Source organism: Meleagris gallopavo, chromosome 8 (genome assembly GCF_905368555.1).
Source record: "Meleagris gallopavo chromosome 8, MGAL_WU_HG_1.1, whole genome shotgun sequence".
In the NCBI taxonomy this organism is placed as follows: domain Eukaryota; kingdom Metazoa; phylum Chordata; class Aves; order Galliformes; family Phasianidae; genus Meleagris; species Meleagris gallopavo.
In genome coordinates, this window is record NC_139411.1 from 21545622 (window position 1) to 21566019 (window position 20398).

Sequence of the window (20398 nt, forward strand, 5' to 3'; positions counted from 1 at the left end):
CAGTGTTTGTGCCCAAGTCTGCTGAACTGCTGAGCAGTCCTTCACCACCAGGTTCCAGTTGTGGCCTGGGGCTCAGTGCTGCTGGGTGGAGGGGGATGGAGATACCCTCACCCTGGGGTCCCCCTCAGTTCTATCAGATTTCTTCCCAGGAGATTACCTTGGTGTCCGGCCTCACCTCCTGGTTGCTGTCCTCTTGCCTTGTTTATCCCCTTGGTACTGATGCAACACAAGAGCATGTCAAAACCCAGGCTGGTGATTACAGCCTGTTTTGAGGTTTATGGTTTTATCTGATAATCTCTGTTAAAATGTGAATTCCTTCCTTATGCCGAAGTTGCAGACTGAGGGGTTGAGGAGATGATCTGAAATTTGAGTGAAAATCTGTTGTTTCTGAACACTGTGAGCATTAATATAAGCTCCAGTTCTGAAAGTGTAATGCTTATCAGCTGTACAATAATGCATAGCTAGCCTTATTTTGCAGAATCAGGCTTCCAACATCCACAGCAAAAATGGAGCAAGGTCATTGCAAAGCTGGAAAACGCATGTTTTCGAAGCATTTCCTCCAGGGACAAGCCCTCGTCTTCCAACTTCTATCACCTTCCATTCCACTCTTGTAGCCTTTCTCATGTAGGGATACTTGCCCATTCTCTACTGTCAGAAGGTTTCAGCCCTCCTTTTTTTTTTTTTTTTTTTTTTTATCTCCCTTGAATCTTCCCCAGCATGCCACAGTATGTTCTTTGCCTTTCGCTGGGCTCACCTTTCCATGCACTTCCCTCTCCTAATGCCATCCACATGGTTCCCATTTAGGGAAGGTGGGAGCCAGTGAGCGGATCCTATGAGTGATTTGAGAGGATGGGCTTCTCAGGTGGAATTATTTAATTAAAGGCTGGCATGCAATTTTGGGGAATTTATTTTAATAAGCTGATTTTATTATTTTCCATCCGCTTATTTTTCAATGGAGATTATGCCATATCCAGAAAGATAATGGTTTACTTAACCAGCGAGGTACTTTCAGTTAAACCCTGAGAAATTACGCTTCTTTAGATCAGCCTTTATCCCCAGGAATTGCCTCTGAGGGCCGTCTCCTCTGGCTGGGGGCAGAGTCCCTTTCAGAGGCTTAACGGTGGTTATTTGTTTAGTGGAGAAAGTTTAAAATCTGACAAGTACATTGTGAAAATCTCAGATCCCTTTCCCAGAAGGCAAGCCAATGATACCATTAGCTTAATCCAGCACCTCATCTACTCGATTTTAATATGACTCTTTAGCTCCAGAATATGATGTATTTTCAGATGGAGGATTTGTGTTGCGGTAGTACGAGAGTGCTGTAGGTCGCTCGGCAGTTGGGCACATATGTAGTGAGAAACAGAGGGTCTCTCTGGAAAAGAGCTAACGTAAGTTCTGGCATCTAAATCCATTCATTGACTGCGGTAACTCACGGTGGAGCCTTCTGCTGCGTGTTTAGCTGAGTCCCGCACACTGCACACGAGCTATGCTCCATCTGCCTGCTTTTCCTACATGGCTCCGTGTTTCTAACAGCCACCTCTAGCCATGACGTTTATCCAATGGATGGATGGGCTTTGGAGCTACCGTCCTGGCAGGCTGCGCAAGCGTCCCTCCATCCCCGCAGTGCTAACTGATGCGGAGGAGTTGTGCTGGCAGCAGCAACTGCAGGGGAATTGTTGTGAAAACATAGCACCCATTCCATCCAAGGCCATGTATCTGCAGTGCTGCTGGCTTTGACTGTTCTCCAGGCAGACAGGAAGATGTGGAACCCCTATCGACTTCACCCAGCTGCTGCGGGTGCTTGCTTCACAAGGAGTCCTGCTTGATCTTCACTACAAAATGATGAGGGAAAGCTGTTCAGAGGGTATCTCCATTGCTGTAAGGCTGGAAGAGATGCATTCCCCCTGAAATGCTGGCAACTGGTGTGAGGAATGCAGCTGTGTCCAGAGAAGTAAAGCAGTCAGTAAACTTCAGGTGTAGCAGGGGCAAAACCACGTGAGCAAAGAGCTAAACAGAGCAGTGTTATTGCAGGAGGGAGTGCCTATGGTAGCAAAATTCTCAGTGAATATGCAGAAAAAGTATGTATTGACTAAATATGAAACGTCTGTATTTGGCAAAGTGATTTCACACAGACGTTATAGTGATAACTGAGTGCCTTGTGGTTTAGGTTTCCTAAATCATATTTCATCTGTTCCTTTCCTCTTCAAATCTGCTTCTGTTTCACACTTAAAATTACTGTGATTAACAACCATGTCACAGTTAATTATCCCTATGAAAAATAAAGCGAAGAGCTGTCATATGTCAATACGTTGCTCACAGTTTTGCATTGAGTTATGGGTTGATATTTTCCTGCTTCTTCCTCTTATTTGTATTTCCAGGGTGTTTTCTTGCTTCTCTCTGTGCTGCTCTCTCCCCTGGACCCAGAGCACAGCTGTTGCCTCTCCATGTCTCACTGGTTGGGAAATGCTGTCTTAAACTCCCTTCCCTAGAGATCCTCTTGACCTGTGCCCTGAATTTGTTCAAATTTGAGTTTTTTGAAATACATTATCTTTAATCCATTTTTATTGTTCCTTCACAGTCTTAAATTGCTGAGTTTTATGGTTTTGTAAGCACTTTCACTCCAATTTGCTTCCAGCTTTGGACTATTAAACAACATTCTATATCAAGAATAACCAAGTAAGAAAAATGCTGTCCCTGCTCCTCTCCCTCACCTCCAGAGCTGCTTTTCCCCTCGCGTTCCAGCAACTTGGCATGTCTGAAGCTTTAGCAGATGCCAGGGTAATTAAAATGACCTGTTCCTATGAACTCCAGTTATTTGGCTCTTTCAGTCAGATGGTCAAAAAGCTGTTGTCCATGTCTTGTTTCTGGTTAGCAGAATGCTCCTTGTTTCCCTCTCTCTTCCTGGTAAAATGGAAAGAGTCTGTTCCTTATCTCTTTTTGAAGCCCAAATTATTCTTTGCGCAAAAACAGCCTTCCTATTTCCTGTTGCCCAGCAAGCTATATTTTCTCATGTCAGTATTTCCCTCCAGTGTCTTCCTATGAAGCATGGGTGAAAGTAAATGTTGTTGGTGCATATGAGGGCTTTAAAGTCTTCCTGTTTATTCCTCATTCTCCTGGCATTTTTAGATAGACTTTTGGTCACAGTATATGTGTACTGTTATTCTCACTGAATTTTTCTCTTCCAATTTCCTTTACCCAAAGCCTTCTGTTTGAGCGCACCCAGCAGCTTTTGAAGGTGATTCCCTTCAGATTCATCTTCCAGTCCTCTTGCTGGGTTGGAGACATCATCTTGGTGCCCACTCCTTCTTCACTGCTTCACAGCATCCTCTCTTTCTTCTCCCTAACCTAAGCTCATCAATATTGTCTCATGAGACTCCAAGTATCACATACAGCTGTGGTTTGTTATCATGGCTTGGTAGGACAGCAGGTAACTACAAGTTGGTTGGGAGTTTGGAGAACTTGCATTGCTGTGAAGGTATGAGTGCTGTGTTCAGTTTTGTGTTCCTCACTATACAAAAGGTATTGAGGCACATGAGCATGTCCAGAGAAGGACATCTAAGCTGGTGAAGGGTCTGGAGCACAAGTCTTATGGGGAGTGGCTAAGAGAATGGAATTGATCAGTCTGGAGAAGAGGCTCAGGGGAGACCATATTGCTCTCTACAACTCCCTGAAAGGAGGCTGTGGTGAGATGGAGTCTGCATCTTCTTCCAGGTAACAGCAACAGGATGAGAGGTGATGGCCTTAAGTTGCACCAGTCATTCAGGTTGGATACTAGGAAAAATGCCTACAGGCTGCCCAGGGAGGTGATGGAGTTGTCATCCCTGGAGGTGTTCAAGATGGAGATGCGGCACTGAGGGATGTGGTTAGTGGGCATGGTGGGGATGGATTGACAGTTGGATTAGATGATCTTAATGGTCTTTTCCAACCTTAACAATTCTATGATTCTATACTGAAAAGCTGCAAACAAAAGTGCTGCTTAATGAAAATATATTTAGATATGGTTTGATCTTAAAGTTGAGCTATCCAGAAGGAATAAAATCCTCCCTGGCAGTGGTACGTATAGCAAGACCTGCTTTCTAGGATTGAAATGGGCAAGTCTGGACTAGAAGCCAGGTGCTTATTTGGATCACAGACATTAAGTAGTAACTGTGACATTTTTATGGGCCAGGCTGCTTTCAGTGCAGCAGACTTTAAGCCGGTGGTGGATACTTTTACGAGAAATCCATTCCATCCTGCCCAAGCTCGGAGTTTGACTTCTGCACTACTTTTGTGCTTGCCGGCTGCCTCGTGCAGGCGTCAGGCTCTGACACCGGCCATTTCTGGCCTTCTGCTCATGTCTCAAAAGTCAGGTCCGGGCCCCACCCTGTGTGCTCTGGTACAAGATTCCCCAAAGATCAGCCGGGAGAGTTCTGCCAAACCGGGTCCCTCCAGCTGAGCCGTATCTGCCGAGCCCAGCCGCGTGCGGAGCAGAGGAACAGGAAGAGTCGCGGCCAGTTCCTTCAAATATTTTACAGATTAAGACCAGGGTCTGGGATCTGTGGGAAGGCAGAGGAGTTCACAGACCTCAGCGGGTTCTGGTCCTTGCCGCAGCGCTGGCGGCCGCGCCAATAATTGCTGTCCTCCCCATCCATCCAGCTTGGTTGTTCGCTATTGCGTTCAGATGCAATGACACTTTGTAATGTGGACAAGCCCTCTGACATTATTTTAGTGCAGCTGGAGGCATCTACTTTAGCCTTGAAAATGCCTCTTTCTTGGCAGTGCTTTGTGTTTATTATAATGCTGTCTGTAATGTGCAAAAGTACATTTCTTTTTTAACTTCCTCCTTTATGTACCAAAGAGTGTGGTTTTAATTAAGGATTTCAGATTGAAACATTTCCGGTTTTGTGTGTTGTTTTTTTGGTGGGGTGGTGTGTGGGGTTTTTTGGGGGTTTTTCTTTTTTTTTCTTTTTCTTTTTTTTTCTTCAGGATAGTTTTCTGTTGAAATGTTTCAGAGTTTTGAAAAATACCAGATGCCCAGCTTACAAAATGCACACAGAGCCTTGGTCGCTCCCTCTTCCTCCCAGGGAGGAGGGATGGTGCTTCGGACCCACAATCTGATGTTTTTCTGCATTCTGGTTTTCTCCTCAGTATGCACGGGGATGCCATCCATGCATCCCATGGGGATGTGAGCCCAATGCAAACAACCAATGAAAGGTGATCGCTTTGCTGCACATCAACTTCTAGCCCTTGTAGTAGTAGAAAAGCTTAAGGCTGCCCTACAGTGCACCCAAAATTTTAGCAAAGAGAAGGCAATGAAAGTTCGGCTCAAACCAGGTCTTGTATTTTTGGGGGATTTGACTCATGGTTTATGAATGTGGAGAGGCAGGGAGCTTGCGCACGGCGCTGCGGGTGCTGCAGGGTGGGTCTGGCTCGCATCCCTGCACAAGGCAACTCGGAAAGGAAGCCGTGCATCTGCTGCGTGACAGAGGATCAGGCAGCAAAGAAAGATAGTAATGCTGGGAACAGGAGCAGGTGGACTAGGTGGACTGGGTGCACAGCTTGCCCAGGTTAAGCTTTGCGCTGGGATTCAATGAAGATGTTAGAAACACGCATTGTACCTGTATGCCTCCCCTTCCAGTTTAGCCACGCAGCTTGTGCTCAGGGTGGTGCTCAGCCTATGCTGCAGCTTGCTTTTTTTTTTTCTTGATGCAGCATTAGCATTGTTGGGAAAAAAAAGCATTTATAGAGAAAAACACAACCTAACAATAATGGCACCCTGAAATAACTGTGCATGGTATAGTGGGGACATGGGGGACAGGCACAATGCACACCCTGTGTCTTGTCCACGCCACATCCTGGCAGTGCAGAAATGGCTCACGTCTGGATCTTGGCATAGCTTTAAACCATTTAAACCATCATGTTCTCCCCCGTGGGTAATTCTCTGCTGTTCCCCAATCCATCAGCAGTGCCATCTACAGCCCCATCCTCCCCCAGCCGCCTCCTGCCTGGGAGCTTGCAGATCGCTGAGTGCCTGAAGAGCTGACCACTTCTTGCCTATTTGGGAATGCTTTTAAATTGTTCCAGAAACTGCTGTTTGTTGATAAATTGGGGTGATCCGCGGAGAAGTGTTTTAGCTAAACTGTGTAAAAGAAGGAATTGCAGCGCAGCACTGCCAGCTGTCATTGGATTTAGAAACACACATCATAGATTTTGCTGCTTTTCAGACAGCTGCGATTATAGCTGCTCTTATAGCCATATAAAACAGTCATTCTGTCAGCAAACGTTCTGGCAGCAGAGCTGGGTTGTATCTGCAGTTGCATTCCCGGCACCAGCATGTTCACTCGCTCCCTGTGTAGGTGACGGTGGCCTTGCTGTGGACTGAGAGTGCTCGGTGACACAGAATGGCTCTGGTGGCACTTGTCTTCTGCACCCGTGCTTATTAGGAAGGTGCAGTTGCTGTCCTTGCAGGGTTTTGGGATGCTTCACTTCCAGACCGTGGTTGCAGTTTCTTTGAGGCAGAGATGGTACCAAATTTGTCTGTGTCTGAAGCCCAGCAATATGCATGTGAGCAGGTGGTGATCACAGCCTCATTTTCCCTTGCTCTGTTCAGACCTCTTCCAGACCACTTCTGTTTATCTCTGAGAATTCAAATGGTGCCTGATTTATCCTGATTGAAAAGGGAAAATGTCTTAAAAGTCCGAGCTATGCAGCAGAAGAAAGCGTCGTCTTCTGCTGAAAGATGTCATGTGATCCCGGTTCCTGCCCAGGCACAAGGCTAGAACAATTTGGAAATTGCCCCTCTGGCCATTATCTCAGCTTTACAGCGCTTTGAGATTGAACCCAGATCCCACGTCTCTTCTGAAGCTCCATGTCAATTTACACTTGTTCCTCAAAACCATTACTGTCCTGTGAGTTCTTTACCACACAAGGATGGAAAACAGAACTATTCTGCTCATTTGAGCTCCTTTTTGCTCAAAGGCAGAGCTCAGGGTTCACTCGTTTTTCTCACCATCTGAGGATTAATCCCAATCCTGACTGTTATCCGACCTCGGTACCATTTACACACTGAACCCAATGCCTACAGCTTTTATCTGAGCCCTTACAGCATTTGGAAGCAGGCCATGCCCCTTGTCTGGTATCAAAAGCATTATATTAATTTGGGATTCATTCCACAAAATGAGGCTGTCAGCCAGACTCCTTAGCAATTGGATATTGAACCCAGACCTCATGGTTGTCTTCCAAGTTATATGCCAGCTGGGAACTCAGCCCACAATCCATGGCTGCCAGCCAAGCTCCTTATTGGCGAGAGATTGACACCAAGCCCCCAGACTGCTATTTCTGTACAGCAGAGCTACAGGCTGAACCTAGCTCACGTGGTCAGCATAATCACCTCTGGATTGGCAATGAAATAAAATATCTAGTTAAAGACTTGAATGAATATCGAGGGTCAGTGTTGAGCTGCATAAAGACCGGGGATGATGACAATTCCCTTGGAACAAGGCCTCCTCAATACTCCGGGGGGAATCTCCCCAGATCCCCCATCTGTCATCCAGCTGGAGGCAAAATCCAGCTCCTCATTAACACACAGCACGCGGCATTTCTTCACTGACGAGCAGTATTAAGGCCAGTTCCTCCAACTTTCAGGTATTCCTCAGAAGGGATTAAAGCAGATCCCCTTCCTACAGCACTGTGGGGCTCTGCCAAAGCACTTCTTGTTGCTCAAAGCAGACCTCCAGCATGCCATAGCAGGGCAATGGGATGGGACTGTGCATCTCCATCCTTTTGGTGGAAGACGAGAGCTTGATGAGGCAGAGGGAGTACTTCAGGTGGAGTGCCTGTCGGTCTGAGGCCAGCAAACTGGTGGTGATTTTGCCTGCAAATTCTCAAGCATCTTCACACAGTGTGGTTTTACTGCCTAGCACAATGCTTAAGAAGACTGAATTAAAACAAAACAGCTTCCCAGCTGGGATGGTCATCATTAGAATGCAAATTCCAGCAACTGTGTAGGCTTCTTGGTAGCCTCAAAAGCCTTACAATTCGCTTTTAGCAGCGGTTTTGAAGGAACAGCTTAGCATCCAGAATGGAATTGGAGGTCTTTTCCAACCTTGGTGATTCTATAGAAGCATCTTCATGTGGTCGTCTGGATCCAGCTATGGTGCATGTGGGCAGAGTGGGATGCTGCGTTGCCTCTGATCCACTGGTGGTGATGAAGGCTGCTCTTTGCACATTGTGGATGAGGGTTTTGACTGTCCTGCCTGAGGACAGGAGCCATGAGAAGACTGCAGGCTAGTTTTGCCAGCCTGTCCCTTGAGTCTGGTGTTATTCCGATCGCCTATTGTGTGTCTTCTGATTCATATTTATTCGCTAAGAAAACATCAAGTCCTTGCGACACACATGGTATTCTGAGGATGTTCAGCCTGAAAGAGACAGTGCAAATGGGATTCAGCTGACAGTGGTGGCAGTTTGTGAATTTTCCATGTGCCCACTTGTTCCTTTGGCTGTGGGAATACCTTTCTTTTTCCATTCATCGCCCTCCCCAGCCGCCTTACTCATCTCCTCCCTGAACACTCTGTTCTGCCCCCTCCCTGCAGAGCTGTCTTTGGCCTTCTGTTTGCTCTTTGCCAGCTCTTTCCCAACCCCTTCCCTCTTCTATCTCCTGTGGGATGCTCTAGGGGCAGGGAATCCTGGCACGAGGAGCTCCAGGGATGCTTCAGGCAGAATTTATGGGCAAAGCTGAATCAAGCGATCCCCACAATTAGCTGAAAACATTATTCCTAGAACTGCATTTATTTGCTTTACAAACAGAAGGCTTCATCTGCTGTGCATTTGCCCCCACATGCCGTGCTGTGCCCCACCACCCAGGCTCCAGCTCCCGCTCAGCATGCACATGGGTTTCCAGGCTTGCCCTGCCAAAGCAGGATTCCTGAAGCTGAATAAAAAACATGGAAGGCTTTCAAACCCTGAGATTGTTGAGCTGTCCCTCTAACCAAATGGCAGTCCAGGCTGTGTTCTCTAAAAAGCCTCTAGTATAACGTTTAACTCAATAATGATGACTGGAAACTCTTTGCAATTATTTTAAACTGCCAGAGATGTCTTAATGTGCCTCAGATTTTGTGTTGGCAGGCTGCTGAGTTAAGTGCCATCCGTCTTTCAGAGAATGTTAAAATTCAGCCCAGTATAAAAAGAAAACAATCCCACAGGACATACTTGCCCCATGAGCCCCACCACCATTTGTGGCCACACAGACACATCTCTGCATTCTGAAGTCATCTGTCTCCCTCTGTGCTGGGTGAGAGATCCCTGCAAGCAGCTGGAATGTGAGCAGATTGTCACCGACTGTACCTGGTCATGCCTTGTAGCGTGGTTTTAGCCCTTTAGATGTGTCCAGGCCTTCAAAAGCAAGGATGTAAAGAATCAACAAGACCCAAACAGCCTTTAAATTCTCCTAGTGCTAAGGCCGTAGGGTGTGAGCTTCCAGAGGGAGGCTCCGGTACACCATCATGACAGCTAACTGGGTTTTTGCACTTATATACCCTAAAGTTGGTGCTTTATTGCTTTTCCTTGTGCTAACGTATATGGGTTTCTTTTATTGTTTTATTCCCTCTCTGAGTATGTGTGCCTGCAGTGGGTAGAGGGGGAAAAGGGGCAGCGAGAGCATCGTATAAATCCAGTTCTGCTCTATTAAGATTCATTCTGGTACGACAATGGCTTTGTCTATTGAAAAGCTTTGCTAAAGCCTTGCCTAATGATCTGTTAGCTGGGGAAAGGTTAAATTCCTGGAAGATTTTCTGTGTTCGATGAAGAAAAAATGGTGCAATTATCCAGAATTCAAAGTGAGTTTTAGCCAGCTGTTAATAATACTGTGATTCTTCGTGTTCTCATTATTCAGAAGTAATGTGGCCATCCCTAGTCAAGGCAGTAAAATATTTATAGCAATTTCTTTGGGCCATTTGTACTTATGAAGGGCTGGACATTGCTCAGGGTCTTCACAATATGCTTTGCACTGTGGTTTAGTGACCTGTGGCTCTTCCCACCTCAATGCTGATTACTATAGAGACATCAGATGGGCACAGTGGGTGGGCAGCTGGTGCCAGCTGGGCATCGAGCCTGTTAGGGTCTCCTGTTAGGGTTGGTGGTTCCCTTCCGTACCATCCCATGGTGGTTTCTAGCTAGGAAAGTCGTGGCAGAGCACGAAATGAGGTATCTCTGTATGCAGGCTCACAGAAACAGAGTAAGTGTCGTGGGGAAAATAGAATTTCACAGTGGCAGGGCCTGTGCTGGGGTGAACAGGCGGCTTGTTTCCTCCGGTCGATGCATGGAAAATCAATTCCCAGCCCTCTAAGGAGACTCCTAAATAGAAACAAAATCCCTCCTGTAGCATTTAAGAACTATGGCTGTTTTGCACTGGTGAAAAGATTTCATTTTTATCAGGGGAGCTGCAGGTGACACCTTTCGGCTGTCTTCCTGTTGTCATACGGTTGTCTATCTTATCCCCTTCATAGAAATGTCATTTCAAGCACAGCTTTTTGCCCGGAGGTCTGAAGTAAATGAGTATTAAGTAACTGTATCTGTCTCTAATCCACTAAGCATCCAGAAAACCAGCTAATGTGCCTGAGCCAGTGGGATGAATGCATTAGGTTAATCTAACTCAGCTACTTTTCACTTAAACAACCAGAAGCATTAAAAAAGAACAGCCTATCCGAGGATTAGCAATTTCTTTTCTACATTTTTCCTTTCGTCTTCCCATGCCTTTGCTGCAATCTAATAAACAACATCTCAGCTGAGTTCTGCAAGCCTCCTAATGCATTGCTTTAAAAATAAGTTTATTCTTCCCAGACCTCAGGGGCAGCTCCACGTTTGCTGTGGCTCTCAGGGACCAGGACAGGTCACAGTGCCATGTGCATGTAGTGTGGCACAGCAGTGGCACAACACTGCCGCATGCCATGTCTCCTCTTCAGCTCCGCTGGCCGTGGAGGTGCACAGCAGCACCTTAATGCCCTAGCAGCTCTGGTGTGCTCTTCTTTACTGGCAAAGTGTAAGAAGATTCAGGGCAGGCTGCCTACACCCTTTGGGTTTCTTCCATTGAACATTAGATTACCGATAGCAATTCTCAATGTACGCATTTCCTCTTGCAGCACGGTCACCTTGCTTGCCAGAGAGAACTTGATGTGCAGTGTTGGTGGAGCTCTACCCTCAGTAGTGGGATGAGGGACTGCTGAAGGAGTATTCATGTATTCTGTGTCTGGCAATGCCATTTCAATGCACTAATGAAAACATACATGCAGTCCTTCTTGGGAAGGGCTTTTGGTGGCCTTTGTATATAACTTTCATGTCAAAAGCCTTAAAAATCATCAAAGTGTAAGACCTACAGTGGTGCTATTGTTCTGTCACGTGAAGACTTCAGCATGGTTTGTTCTTGACACATTGCTGCAGCTGTTGATCATCTCCTTACACCGTGCGAGTGCTGCCAAGCAGCACGGTTGCTTGCCCAAGCTGTCTCCAGGACTCACTGCTCCATAGTCCCCAGCCTGCCCTCAGCTTCCCCATCCCTGTGGCTCCATGGCTCTCAGCACTCTGGGAAGCATGGGGACAGGGGCACGACCCAGAGCCAACAATGACCCCAAGACCCAAGAGGAATACCCACAGTGCTGTCACCGTGTGCAGGAGGTGACCCTGACCCTGTGGTTCCTTCTGCAGTTCCTCTCCTCCCCAGCGCTGCCCCAGAAGCGGTGCCGGTGGGATGAGCTCAGGAGAGGCTGATATTTCCTTGCCAGGAGCAGATGAAAAGAGACATTATAAAGCCTCTTGTCTCTGGTAACGCTGCCCTTAGCTTTGACACAGCAGTGGAGAGCGTCCAAGTTCCATGCTGGAAGAAGTTTAGCCCATGCCTGGAATCCTATCCCAGTTTCAAAGGTCAGGTGAGCTTCTGCAGTTACAGATGTCACAGGGATGGCACCTGACCCCAGTTCATCCACACAGGAGCTGAGGTCTGATGGACAGCAGGATCATTTGAACCTCCCTGGAACTGGCTTTCATTTGAATTACAAGCTGTGTTTTGTTTCTTCCCAGCCAGGTCTCTAGACAAACTCTATAACTTTGCTGACTGCTCTGGCCTTCACCTGATCTTTGCACTGAATGCTCTGCGCCGAAATCCCAATAACTCTTGGAACAGCTCCAATGCACTCAGCCTGCTGAAATACAGTGCCAGCAAGAAATATAACATCTCCTGGGAGCTAGGCAATGGTGAGTGTGGGAACAGGGAGACCTGGGAATGCAGAGTGGTGTTCTCTTTGGGAAGAGGATGTCTGTGAGTCCCAGGACACTTGGATATATGTTCAGAGGGATTTGAAGGGTCCTGCTATGGGGCACGGCTGGTCCTGGAGTGGGCAGAGCAGCACCTGCACAGCAGCTGCAGTGCCAAGGGATGCAGGCATCCCCTGGGCATAGGACGATGATAGAAGGTGCAGATCCTCAGCTCTAGCCAAAGGGGCTCACTCTGGAGGAGAAGGCCCACAGCCTCTGTTCAACTGGCAAAGGAGAGTGGTCACAGCCCACATCCACTGCTCAGCAGCTCTGTGCTGCTGACTGATCTGAGGAGCTGCATGACAGCATATGAGCTCTCTCCAGAAGAGGAGATAGAAGAGCAGAACTAGCAAGCCTTGCCCATCTGTTCTTATTTTCCCAGAGCCCAATAACTACCGGACCTTGATTGGCCGCTCAGTGAATGGCAGCCAGCTGGGGAAGGACTACATTCAGCTGAGGAGCCTGCTGCAGCTCATCCGTACCTATTCCAGAGCAAACCTCTATGGGCCGAACATTGGGAGACCCAGGAAGAATGTCATGGCTCTCTTGGAAGGGTAAGTGATGCTGTTTTGTTTGGGCTGGGCCAACTGCCATTCCCCAAGTGCTTCCAGTGTTTCCCAGTTACAGGAAGACTGAGATGCTCACCCTGCTGGGATGCAGGGATGCACTTAGAGGCTGCTGCACAGCTGCAGGTTTTGAGGACAGGAGGTGAGTCCTGGCACCCCTTTGCTCCTTCTGTTTGTTAGCTGCTTCTCCCTGTGCTTTCTCCATCTCTGCAGAAGGAAAGCTGGTAGTGCCCTTCTTCATCGCTGCTCCATCCTGGCCAGGACAAGAATTACAGTGCAGAGGATAATGTATGGCACAGAGCCATCGTCAAAGCATTTTTGCTCATGATTGCTCACATTGATTCTGACCAAGTTACACAAACAGTTTTTCTGCTTGTGGCACTGAGATTCAGATCCCTTTCACCAGCAGAGTTCATGACCTGTCTGGGAAATGCCCTTTCCTCCCTTCCTGCTGTCCCTTGAAGAAGGTTTTGCCTGTCACACTGTAGCTGGCACCATTCAGTGCTATGATGCTGTTCCACCAATACATCCCACAGTCACACCACTGTGACTTCCACTGATTATACTGACCCTCTGGCTTTAGCTTCTTGGTTTCTTTTTCATCTCGTTAGGTTAAAATGGCACTCAGGAATGGACAGCAATGCTGGGGTGGGGCTGCTGGTGTATTCTTAAACTGATGGATAGGAGAACAGGCAGGTCTGGCTGGAGTTTGGGGAGGCTGAAGAGAAGAGCGTGGGGAAGGAATGGTGACAGTGAGGGACTTGAGCAGCTGGAGGTGACATTGGCCAGCTACAGGAACCAGAGAGGTGTGGGAGCCTGCTGGCAGCAGGAATTGGGACCGTGGGGGCTCGAAGACCATCCAGCAGAGGGGAAATTCCCTGCAGAACTGTAAACAAAAACTCCAGCGCAGAGGGCTGGACAGGGGGAGGTGTGGAAGGGACTCTGCTGGGAGCAAAGCTGGGTCTCACATTCATTAACATCTGCATGAATGATCTGGCAGAAACAATAAACAGCACACTGATGTGGTCCCTGGTGAAGCAGGCAGTGAGCGAGGGCCAGATTCTCAGCTCTGCTACAGCAGCACACAGAGCCCATAAAGCTGGTTGACCCAGCTGTGAGGCCAGCATCCCTAACATTGCCTGCAGCCAGGGAGCAGCCCCTTCTGGGCACCATGTCTGCATCTGTTCTGATGCCAGGTGGGTACTGCAGCCCCAGGGCTTCCTCGGCACAGTGAGAGCAGCTCAGGGAGCTGCAATGTACTGTAGCAGCCTTGAACAGCAGGAATTCTATTACTGCCAGGCAGAGCAGGCTGAGAAAGGAAAACAAGAGGGATGGGAGCCAACGAGCTCTCAGACAAGGGGAAGTCCTGCTTCTGTGTTTGCCCTCTGCATGTCACTGCAGGGTCCTGGGGAAGGAGATGGCGGAGCAGCATGGTCAGGGGTCTCTTGGCTCCAGAGCCACATATTAGCTGATGTGTGATCCAGGAGTGGGGCTGTAGTGTACAGCGTGATAGGAAAGGTGGTGGAAATCCATCTTTGAATGAAAGGGAATGGGGTATGTAGAGTGGTGGGGGCTCTCCAGTCCACTAGGCTGACCAGAAAGAGCTGCAAGGGGCATATCTGTTCTCCAAGATATGTACTGTTACTTCATTGCCATCCCTGCCCCTGTGGCTGAGCCTTGTGTCCTGCCCCCCTACCCAGTGCCTGCAGCTCATGATGAGCAGCCCATGCATCCAGCCTTGCAGCCACGGGTTCTGTGGGAAAGAACCAGTAGTTTCTCTTCATAAAGACCATAGTATTACCAGGCAAGGCTTAAAGACAAGGAACAAGTTGGATTAAATGAAGACAAAGAGTTAAACGCTCATTTGTAGTACTTGGAAGCAGAGTTGCAAAAGGACAAACAAATAAAACCCAGTGTCTAAGCTGACAGCATGAGCTTTATTCCCAGCAGCTCCCTGAGGTCTCTTCAGTGCTCTCGGCTTGTGCTACTGAGAACTGTCTGCCTTCTGGAGGAGCATCACAGTGCTGGTCCATGGGCTGTACCTGCACCCATCACAGCCAAAGCTTGCCTCCGGAGACCCCAGATGGACTCCACAAAAACCAGCAAGCAGAAGAAATTTCGGGAGGTGCTTTCAATGGCAAGCCTTCTGCCCACCTTGTTGGAGCACCGTGAGTGGTCTGTGCAGTGCTTGGATGAAGGCTGTGGAGCAGATCAAGTACATGCAGTCCATAGTTCTGATATATGAGAGGTACAAAGTTTTGCTCTCATTTAAAAAAATGTGATGAATAGCAGAAGTCAAGCTGATCAGAAGAGATACGAAGTCAAGCTGATCAGAAGAGATACGAAGTCAAGCTGATCAGAAGAGATACTAAATTGGAGGTTATGATGTGGCCATTAAGGCTGGAGAGGAGAGATGAGACAGCCCAGCACAGAAGGCAGAATGGCTGGCTTAGTCTGAGAGGAAAGAAGTTCATATTATACAGAGTGTACAAGTGAATTTTGGTGAGATAAATGATGGAAATGAGCTGAAGAAGGAAAGGAGAGCTCAGAGAGAGCAGGGAACGATTTTCAACAGTAGAAGAAAACAGAAGCTGACGTTAGGCGCTCTTCAGGGAAAGCCCCCTGAGTTATCTGAGCGAGGAGATGCTCAGAGAAAAGCTTCTCAGTGTGAAGCATTATGTAAAAATCACAATTCCCAGTTGCATGTCCTGTATTCCAAACACTGCAGTCTACTCTTGAACTGTTATTTCTAGCAACCACGCCAAACTTATTCTTTACGTCTAAACCTTGTCCTGCAGTGATGGTGGCGTTAGCATGAACAGTGCCTTGCTCTCTGCACCAAGCTTTGCACTACTCAGTGATGACAGCACACCCTTCACTGCTGGGGTGCAAGGACCTTGCACGGGGAAATGGCACAGAGCATGTGAGTGCCACCTGGGGATGCCCCACAGAGCAGACCACTGCCATAGGGATGGCTCTGCAATCCCTGCTGCACAGGAGGCAACAAATGGGGAATAGGGACATGTGAGTGCGCAGGTGCAAGAGGGAATTTCTCCAGACACGACTCACAGTTGAGTTTGATGAGGTGTTAATTAGACTATTCATGCAGCCTGAGCTGTCAGAGAGCAGGCCACCTTAGCTACCTACTGTGTTTGTGGGTACAGGAATCCCCAGGACCGCTCAGAATTTGCCTGGGGGAAAAAAAAAAGAAAAAAAAAAGTAGGATTCTAAGGAGTTAACAAAGATTTAACAAAGATTTTAACAGTAGATCAGGAATCAGACACGAGGATAATGTATCACTGAATCATATATTTTCAGTGCTGGAAGAGAAGAAACATAAGGGAAAGCTATTAGGATGCTAACATATGTTAAGTCTCATGCTGTCGGAACAAAATATAATGGTGGTCCCAAGGACTGCTGGCATCAAGGGTGGCAGAAGGTGGCTCGGTGTCCTGAGTCTGCTGGTCCCAAGAGCCATCTCTCAGTGTTGCATCTCCTGGGGGGGTGGCACAGGCTGAACCAGGATACTGCATGGGTCCAGAGCAAGAATTCTGTGGAAAAAATGAAGCCACAAGACAAGTAACTAATGATGCGAAGGGAAGGATACTGCAGCGTAAACTCACATTCATGTGCCATTAAGCTTGTGGATGTGCATTCATAAATACATTGAAATGCATTCATAAATACATTGAAGCAGGATGTGAAGAATGTGATCAGGCATTTTGCAGCTGGTTTTATAGCTGGAGCGAAGATCTAAGATACAAGCAAAGGGTCCATCTGTTGCTCTTTCAGGAGGAAAGAGTTAAGACAATCTTTGTAACTGAAACTGGAGCTGGATGGCTGAAAAGCTGAAATCACCATCACCTGTACAGGGAGAACAAAGCGAGTAAGAAAAGACATAGATGAGATGATAGTGTTGTAAGGGTACATGGTGTGCCTTCATCCTGATTGCTATCTACAATCTCTGTCATTTCATCTCAGAAAAGATGTAATAGAACCAGGAATGTTGCAGAGATGTGTAGAGGTATGCGATGCCTTCCACGTGAGCAGAGATGAAGCAGGCTGCTTTAGCTGGAGCTACGGAATGGGTGCTGACCCTGTTTGACTTGTAAGAAGGGTGGTGAGGCAGAAAAGTCTGTACAGATAGAAGTGTGCTGTCCTCCAGAGCCTGGCCATGGCCCCAGCTTTTCAGAGCCAGTTCTTCTGGTAGCAAAGCTACGGTGCAGTGGGTTTGCGTAGTTCACCGGGGCGTACCAGATGGAACAACCCATGGTTGTGAAGTCCAGCTCTGGGAGTCAAACAGTGCTAAACCACTGGGAGGCTGTGGGGTGGTCATTTGTCTCCCTTCTGCAGCTGCATTCTTTGCTACAGGATAGCTTTTTAATTTGTTTTTTATTTTTTATTTCAAGGTTGACTATCAGCAATTACCTTCATGGGAAAGAGATTTCCAAATGCAGATGGCTCTTTAATGTATCAGGAATAAGCCTAGGAAGTTGCAGTGGCTGGAAGCTGAAGACAGACACATTCAGATGAGAAATAACATACTTGGAAGCTAATTAGCCATGGGAGCAATTTGCGTAAGGTCGCAGTGGGTGCTCCATGACTGGTGGGGATTGAATTAGGACAGGAGATGTATTCTCTCCCACTTGGAGGTTCTGCCTCATCAGATTCTGAGGATGCGCAGAGGTTTCTGCCACGTGGAAGCCCAGCCAGGGATGCTGCAGTGGTTAGGGGCTGTTGCCCGAATTATGGGACGTTGCCCTAAGCAGGCTGAGCTTGTCCCGTAGCTCCTAGAGGTGACTCAGTGCATGTCCATCTCAGAGTTCAGTGATGCTTGCAGAGCCCAGAGTAAGGAAATGGCAGATTTACTGCACCAGCACGGAGCATCTGCACGGCACATGTGCAGGGATCTGATCCATGCCGGAAGCCTCTGGTTTGCTCTGCCTGCGTGGTGCTGCACATGTGCACATCGCACAGCCCAGGAAATCCCAGACAGACTGTGTGCCAGCTCTGGTTGGACTGCAGGCCTGCGTGCTTCTTCACCGGCCTTGAAATCCAAGGTTTGAGTAGCACAGGTGCTACAGGAATAAAGGGATTAATAACATCTGCATTCCTAAGCTGTGGATATTCGGATACCTGTGCACCGCTGGGGCTCCACCTGCACTAGGCTTTCATCTCTGGCTCTTGCAGTACCACTTGCTGGCTATTGAGCTGATCCAGGTTCCCAGAGCTTGAGTTATCCAATGCGCTCCATGAAGAGCTTCATCATCAAGACTCAAAGATTTAACAGGAAATTCTGATCTATAACTTGCAACAAATCTCCATTTAAAGGTGAAAAGAAAAATAGACGCAGAAAGCAAAATTGGGTGGTTATGTATCTTTAACAGAAAATTTTGAAAATGAGTAGAACTAGTCAATGTGTTTCACTCTCCTGGGGACAGAAAAGGAAAACTAAGAGATCTGTTAGTTTCCTAAGGAGCAGACAGAGGCACTGCTTCTGCCACTCTAGTGATGTTGGAGGTTGTGGGGTTTAGCTTTCAGTCCCCGCACAAAGACTGGGGTGTGCTGGCAGTGATACTGCAGGCACGGTGCGAGCAGTGAGTTCTGCAGAGGAGCATCCTCAGCAGATGCCCTCTGTGGCTGAGTGCGCAGCACTGTTGAGCCAGGTGCCCTGCATGAGTGGTGCGGGATTTGTGCTTCTTGCTCTGTCCTGCTGCCCTGGATGGAGGAGCCGGCCCCAAAGCCACTGCTCTGCTGCCCCTCATAGGGACACAGAGCGCTGCTGGAGAGCAAGCCTGGGAACTGACAGCCACTGCACTGCTGGGCAGCAGGAGCGGGGACGCATCAGTGCTATTACAGCACGTTATTGTTTTTCCATTTCTAATTGTGTCTCTTCCCTCCTGTCCGCAGGGATTTATTACCTCTGCCTTTGCCAGTGTCCTCTTATGCTTCACAGGGTCCAGATGCCCTTTCGTCCCAGTCTATAATTGACTATCGTCATTAATTTAAAGTTAGAATGATTGTTTCCGAGCTATATTTAGGCTGAAGTTTGCTGCTCTTTTTTTCTGACCTGATTAGGGGCTTGTGTGCTGCAAAGCTTGTTGGCTGCTTCTTCCTCCCTTACTAGCTGGCCTGATCAAATGTCCCATCTCTCCCCACAGACCTTCTCCTTTCTCTCCCACCTTGGTTGCAGGCCAGATGGGGGCAGTCGGGGCTGCAGGACATGCAGCTCCCTTCCTTGGGCAGCGAGGATCTCCGTGCACCCCTGTGCTCCTGGATATCTATGCATCAAAGAGCACCGTTGTGTTCTCTTGACCAAACCAATGGTTCATGTTGCCTATATGCATTCTAACCTTCAAAAGTGACTGTCCTTGGTATCCTGTGATGTAGGTTGTTTTAGGATTTCCCCTTGCTTGTGGACACCTGTGACAAGTTTGGATTAACATGATTTCTTCCTCTGTTTCCCGTAGGTTCATGAAAGTGGCTGGCAGCACAGTGGATGCTGTTACCTGGCAACAGTAGGTATTCACCATTCCTTCTGCTTTTCTACACTAATTGCAGTGATCTGACAGTGTCAAAATGAATGGGCTGGCTAGGTGTGGAAGGGGACAAATAGTAGGACCCATCTCTGCTGTCCTTGTCATTTAAATAGGAAAAAGAGGCATTGCCCCTTCTTCTGCAGCAGAAGTGGTCATGTTTCGCTCTGGATGCTTGCAGCTGAGACGGAGGCTAAAAACATGCCTGCCCACTGGAAACCAACCCCCATTGCAGCTGGCCCAAAGCTAGGCTGATGGCATGCACCTTTGGAAGCAGAAAGTAGAGTGAACCTTCCCTGTATCCCGAAAAACTGCATTTGCTTTGGTGCCTTGAGCAGAGAAGTTGAGATCTCAGGTCCTGGCTGGGCGTCTGTCCTCAACTTGAGCCTAGCACTGGGCCTTCAAGGGAGCTCACACTACTTTGCTGGAGTGGAGCATGCCATCTCATCCCCTCCCATTCAGAGTATCCCATCACCTGTCAGTGTTGCTGGTTCCCTCCTGGCACTCCATAGAATGGCCTGGGTTGAAAAGGATCACACTGATCATCAAGTTTCAACCCCCCTGCTATGTGCAGGGTCGCCAACCACCAGACCAGGCTGCCCAGAGCCACATCCAGCCTGGCCTTGAATGCCTCCAGGGATGGGCATCCACAACCTCTTTGAGGTATACTGGCCAGGTTATGGGGGCATTTGTTCCTCACCTGCAGATCCCAGTTCCTTTTGTAAAGCCCACCTGGAGACCTACACTTAAAAAGAGTTCAGTGGTTTTTAAGACATGAAGCTTTCCTGCAAGTAAGCCCAGGGGCTCTGTGTCGGTGTGTTAACCTCAGAGCCTCCTGCAGAAGCGACTGTCTGCATCTGAGAGTGGTTTATGGCAGCAGCCCTGGCTGGCACCCAGCAACTCCCATTTCTGGGGAGCCACGTGCCTTGCCGTGCTGCTCTGCTACCTGACTCCTGAGGCTTCCCTGAGGCAGCAGCTCTGTGCAAGCAGGGCAGTGGGGTAGCAGAGTGTTTG

At 48.1% G+C, this 20398-nt stretch overlaps 1 protein-coding gene across 6 annotated transcripts in view; it reads left to right on the forward strand.

The window, feature by feature from the left end:
- The window catches only part of HPSE2 (heparanase 2 (inactive)), a 77514-nt gene that overhangs the window by 41400 nt on the left and 15716 nt on the right, over positions 1 to 20398 (forward strand). For 5 of the 6 annotated variants that reach the window (XM_085230226.1, XM_085230229.1, XM_085230225.1 and 2 more), the window contains 3 exons: positions 12049 to 12222; positions 12665 to 12836; positions 19319 to 19366. In XM_085230226.1, the coding sequence (XP_085086352.1) occupies positions 12049 to 12222; positions 12665 to 12836; positions 19319 to 19366 (394 nt within the window). The remainder of the gene's footprint in view (positions 1 to 12048; positions 12223 to 12664; positions 12837 to 19318; positions 19367 to 20398) is intronic. The other variant, XM_085230228.1, reaches the window with a different exon arrangement.